Raw genomic sequence first — 6,000 nt, forward strand, 5'->3', positions numbered from 1 at the left:
AAGAAAAAAACATGGTAAAGGAAGAAGAAGGCACAAAGGACCAGAAGGGAGATGGCCAAGAAACGTCAAGTCAGAACAGACATTATCATCAAGATGTGAAGGGGTCCACTTCTCTTGCACTGGATATGCCTCAACTGATCAAACTGTAATCGTAAAATGTAAAAAAACCAAAATGGCATTTAATTTTTTAACTTTTTTCTCTTTTTTTTTTTTTTCCCGTGATCAGCTATACAAGCAAGCAATGTGACTAACGATTAATAATTAAAGGAAAAGACCCAAATAGTAAGGTTTACTTTGGAGGTTTCATTTGAACTATTCATTTAATGCGCCTCATTTTCAAATAATATGCAGTTACATTAAAATGCACACTCATCTAATCAGTCAGGCTGGCATTAGTTCAAATGCTGACTTTTTAAAGCCTACAGTGTAACAGCTGGATGGGACTGATACTGTGCACATATACACTTCAAATTTAGTTGTAAGATACAGCAGCTGTTTTTTGTTTGTTTTTTTGGGGGGGGGGGTGTTTGTTTTTGCATAACAATGCTTATACATTTAATTGTACCCCTATATATGTTACATTTATATCAGTGTACTGTTATTGTCCAGCAGGGAATTAACTGCATCTACCAAAAGTCAATTATGTATTTTTAGTTTCGTAGTAGAGGCACATTGATGTACACTTGACCATGTGTTCAAAAGTTCAAAAAACAATTTTGATATTTTTGATTTGTGCTTTATAGCCATTTTCTTTTTTTTTTCCTTTTTTTTTTTTAACATAGTAGACGGCACAGCAAAATTAGTGTTTGTAGTTTTTCCATTTAACTCTTTTCCTCTCTTTACCTTCCTCTCTCTTCTCCTCAGGAGGATTTTCGGAATAAGGTTCAAGATTACATCAAGCACTATGCCAGATGATAAAAGCATTGGCTACCTACTTCAGCCTGCACCAACCAACCAAACTGCTCTACCTTGCCTCCGCTTATCTTGGCCAACTCCCCGCCCACGTGTGTGACTCAACAGCTGACTCTTTGACTCTTACCACTCCCCTCCTCTTGACCACAGTCCTGGCTATGCCCCCCTTCTGTTCACCCAGTTGCAATAAAACTTCACATTTGCAGGAATGAAATTAAAATAAAGAAAAAAAAAAATCACGCATTTAAGAGAGGACTTGCATACAAAAGAAAATAATGCTTTAACTAATCGGTTGAGTGTTACGACCGCAATGTCTGTCCATTGTGGCAAGGATGACGCCACCTCGCCGGCAAGCCCGTCAGAAACGAGCCATGTGGCGGTGGAATTCGATGCATTGTTTTACTGAAGAAGACAAGAAGTCACGGCTGTTTTTTAAAATTTGGTGAATCAAGAGAAAGATTATGTTACTATTGGTTCTCTGTTCCAGTGCCTGCCATGTTTGTGTCACTAAAGAGAAAATGCATGTGAGTTCACAAACATACACACTCATACACACACACACACACACACACACACACACACACACACACACACACACACACAGTGTCACACCCTGTAGTAAAAGGTGAGCACATGAACAACTCACACAGGTTTCTGACACACTGGAGTCGGAAAGCCTGCAGCCCCCCCAGCCCCATTAGACAGCATGTGAATGACCACACTGACCCATTTTGTTGTCATTTTCTCTGCATGTGTATACACACACACACACGCACAGATGACAAACAGACCTTCTGTGTGTTTTCAGTTCCACTGACATAAAGTACTGCCACAAAAACCACAGCCAAATGCACTGTTCAGTTTTCAGCTTCATCTCCTCTCTCTGCACCACTGCCCTCTTCGCCTCTTTTTGTCTTTCCTCCATCTGTCTGTTACAACACAGCCCAGGTGACCACATGTAAATGTCACCATTGTTGAGAGGTTTAAACAGTACAATCAAAAAGTACTTTTGGCATGTCGGCTATTCATTTACATGTTCTGTGTTTAAAATGAAACGATTACTGGTTTTAAAGGACTGATTTGGATTTAGTTTACATCTGTACCATAAGCCCTTGTTCAATCAACTAAATTCAACTAATGTATAATTTCAGTCTGTTAAATGCACTAAGTAACTAACTGGTAAACAGTAAAGAATTTGGCAACAGGGAAGTTGGTGAAAATGTTAATGATTATCAGACTTAAATTCATCAAGTGGACAGAAACACAGCTCTTAATGAATGTAACTCCTGGATGTGTGTATAAGCAACACTTATAATGACTGAAGTGTGTGCGTCATTATCAGCCACTTGAGCCATTTTCACATTGCACTGCAGCTCCAAACCTTCCTAAACATTACTGAGAGAAGTGCATCTGAGAACAAAAAGCACAGGTAAATGTCAGGTGAATTCACAGCAAGTAGTTGGCATCATGTGCCCTTCCTCCTGCTTACTCTGGTAGTTGCAGTAATGAGAATGTATCATAGGTTCCTGCTGTGTGCTACACGTGTCCCCACACCTACCAGACAGTCCTGATATTCTCCAGAGTTCATGTGTGAAAGTGGCTTGAAATTTGTCTCTGTTGAAGAACAATAGATGTGAAGACAGCCTTACAACTTGGATGTCAGCACTTTAAACTCATTGTTTTATTTTATTGTCACTGTTCAGTCTGCAGAGCCAAACGATTAATAATTTTTTTTGACTGCACTGTACAAACCCTCTCATTCTGGTCGTTGAGGGAGATTCCCCAAGCTGCGAGCGTGTCTTTCTAAAAAAAAAAAAAAAACCACGCTATTCCAATCTCTCCTCTGTGTGTGGTCTGTATGTTTTCACTACCTGAATGTGTGTGGAGAAAACAATAGCAGAGGTTCATAAAGACTACTCTATAAATGGATATCTGCATATGAGTATGCAGACTCTGCTGGAATGAGACAGTGTTCTTGTAGTCGAACCTTTCTGTTGTTTGTAGGCCACTTGCAGTCGGCGTTCTCCTGACCAGTGACCATTGAGCAGGCTACAGTTACATGCAGGTAAACAGTTGTGTGGAGAGCATAATGAGGAATTGCATATAATTACTTTATAATTAACAATTTTGCTTTATAATAGCTTTTTTTTTCATTTTTAAATCTGCATTCATAAACAATAACCAGCCAACAGAATAGCAATTCTTGGCCCAGATAACCACCGGCTAGATCAGAAGCCCAGAAGAACTGGCTGTTATTTGCAGAAGCTAGGTCAGCACACAGTTTCCAGATTGCATGAAGGCACATGGTTAGATGATCAGTAAGCTGACATGCTAGCAGGATTACTAGCTAGCCAGCTTGCTTTAAATCTGTGTAGGAGACAGTTTCACTAGGAAGGTGCCATTCTTGATATCCATAAAATATAGCAGGCCCATACAGTGCTGAACAAATTTATTAGATTACCTGCCATAAAACAGGAAAACACATATTTTAGAAATCTCTGAAAAAAATTTACCAATACTATTTGTTTAGGGCAGCTGTGGCATAAACCTTACACTGGGGGGTGGTCTAATAAATTTGTTAAGCACTGTAGGCTTAGTCACAGTCAAAAAGAGGAAACTTGTCACATCCCCACTGCTATAACTCTGCACAAATTTGGTATAAATGTTCTTCAGGCAGTTGGCATGTTTGACACTGGATTAAATTGCTACCTCGAGTGCTAGTTAGCTAGTTAAATTGTATTGCTGCTTCTCGGTTGACTAGAGCAGATTAAGACATGCGCTAGTCTGTGGGATGGCCTCTAGGAATTCTGGAATAACCAGATAATGTCACTGTCTCCATGAACCTCTGCTGCTGTGAATTTTGGCCAATGATTGTGTTTGTGTGTGTGTGTCAGAGAGAATCCATTTGCCAGTGAGGGTGCAGAGTGCATATGTTTGTGAGTGGCTTTTGCCCAGCCCTGGCTATCGCTGTGCCTCCAGTTTGAGTCTGTAAGCATTGCCTGTTTTCACTCCATTCAGCTTTGTTTTCACATGTCTGCATGAGGCAAAAGTCTATGTGATCTGCAAGTTTATCAAGGATGTAGAAACGTAGTGGCAGAAGATTGAATTTTTGTGTAGGAAGTATGTGTGTAAAAAAAATTGACATTTTGTGCTTCTGGAGTGTGTGTGTCTGTGTGTGCGCGTGTGGGTGGGTGGTTGTATGTGGACAGTTACAGTTTGAGATGTGGAGACAATGTGATTTGTTAGCATGCTCTGGTTTCCTCTTTCCCTTCTTTTTTTTTTTTTTTTGTTCTGGCCCAGGATTCATCAGCGCAAATTATTTTTAATTTCTTAGCAAAAGTAAACAGAACAACATAAAACACTGGATTCTGCCAAAATAAAGGACCCAAGAGTTTAAAATAAATAAATAAATAAAAAGTCCACTAAAAGCAATCAAAAATATGGCTATTCCATGCTTTTTCTGTGTCTAACATACACTCGGACACTGAAGGCTTATGTAACTGCCTATTAATAAGAAACCATACATTGTAACCACCTTGACAGCAATTTGTCATGGTAGTTTTTGCCTCATGCCCCAAACACTCTGTGCTTTTTATCAGCCTTAATAATACGTTTGCTTCCTGTTGGAAATCTTGTCATTGGTGTCCTTTAGTTTGGCAGTGAGCGGTGTTGGGGGGGATTTTTGTTTGTTTGTTTCCTTCCCTTCCTAGGATGCTTTTGGGAAATGTCTTCACTTCGGTTTAACTCCAGGGCCAGAGGAACGAGATTAACAGTCTGTTCTTCTTTAAATCCTCAACATTTTCTTTCTCAGATTGTATATCCATTTTTTAAGATATATTAAAGAGTATATAAATAAAACGAATGTGTCTTGTTTCTTGTCTTGATCGAGCAGTCAGTGTTTAGTTTCCACTGTGGAACGTCAGACACTGAGACAACAAAGGGTTCATTGAGGTGTCTTAATTGTTGGCTGCAATAATTTTTTTCTTTTTTTCAAATTCTTGAATTTTCAAAAACAGTGACTCCAGATTTATGTAGAGGGGGAAAAAAAAGAACTAGAGCTCCAAGTAGAGCTTAAATCACAGTGAAGGGGGCAATTACAAGACATGGATAGTACTTGATAATTAAGATAAAAATTAATAAAATTTCAATACGATTTGAAAAAATATTGCTTGAAATTACCTGGAATAATTAAAAAGTGAGCAACAGAACTGCCTCTCTGTAACATAATTTTCAAATATTTATAAAAATGTATTAATATGTTTGCTACCTTTTAATTCCCTGCTTTTTACCAAGCTGGAGGCACATTTTAGCAGAGAAGGGTACATTTGCTTGCTCACACCTTTGTGCATACATAAACCCAAAGTGCAACTTCAGCACACAACTGTCAGCCTTTCAAAGATTTGACTTGGCTGAAAAAGGGACACAGACAGTGCTGACATCTGTCAGTCATCCCCACAGCCTGTCATTACGCTCGGTTTTGGAGGATGCACAATCATACTGTACCCTTGCCCTGTGGCTATACAGCCTCATGGAGATCCTGTGTGTACGTTGACAGCTGACAGCTTCAACTGAGTAATGAGAAGGCTGAGTGCTATAAATCATATTTCTCCACTGGATATTCCAGTCCCAACTCACCTGCAGTGCCTGAATGCAATCTAACCACCCAGTTATCTTTAAGCTGATGTTTCCATATCCTTAAACAGCAAAGGTATAAATAAATAAATACAATGCAGTAAAAGAAATAATGGGAAACTTGAAATTATGACCCAGCAGAGTCGTTGTGGACACCACACCAGTCTCAGCACCACATTAGGGAAGAGATGAATGGGCTCCAATGATGGGTTATTTGTCAGGCAAATTCTGTGCAGTCAGCCAGTGTTGTAACCTGGTACTTAATATTGATAGAGGATAATGTCAAAGAACAGATTTAAATCTGTACTTGATGTTGAATGTTAGTAGTTATGAAAGTAAGTTGCTGAGGCACTCTGTTTAGGATAAAATCATATAACAAATTTATTCTTGGAGCAATGCAGCAAGCAAAACAGGCCAACACCGATCGACTCTGTCTTCATCAGAGTCTGACCAAGC

The 6,000-nt window shown here is 39.2% G+C and overlaps 1 protein-coding gene across 1 annotated transcript in view; it reads left to right on the forward strand.

Annotated features, from left to right (window-relative positions):
* Positions 1-1,467, forward strand: part of ube2f (ubiquitin-conjugating enzyme E2F (putative)) — a 52,539-nt gene extending 51,072 nt beyond the window's left edge. Inside the window, exon 10 of the mRNA XM_030758656.1 lies at positions 865-1,467. Within this exon, the coding sequence (XP_030614516.1) occupies positions 865-915 (51 nt within the window). The 3' untranslated portion in view covers positions 916-1,467. The remainder of the gene's footprint in view (positions 1-864) is intronic.
* The last annotated feature ends 4,533 nt before the right edge of the window (positions 1,468-6,000 follow it).

Source organism: Archocentrus centrarchus, chromosome 21 (assembly GCF_007364275.1).
Source record: "Archocentrus centrarchus isolate MPI-CPG fArcCen1 chromosome 21, fArcCen1, whole genome shotgun sequence".
In the NCBI taxonomy this organism is placed as follows: domain Eukaryota; kingdom Metazoa; phylum Chordata; class Actinopteri; order Cichliformes; family Cichlidae; genus Archocentrus; species Archocentrus centrarchus.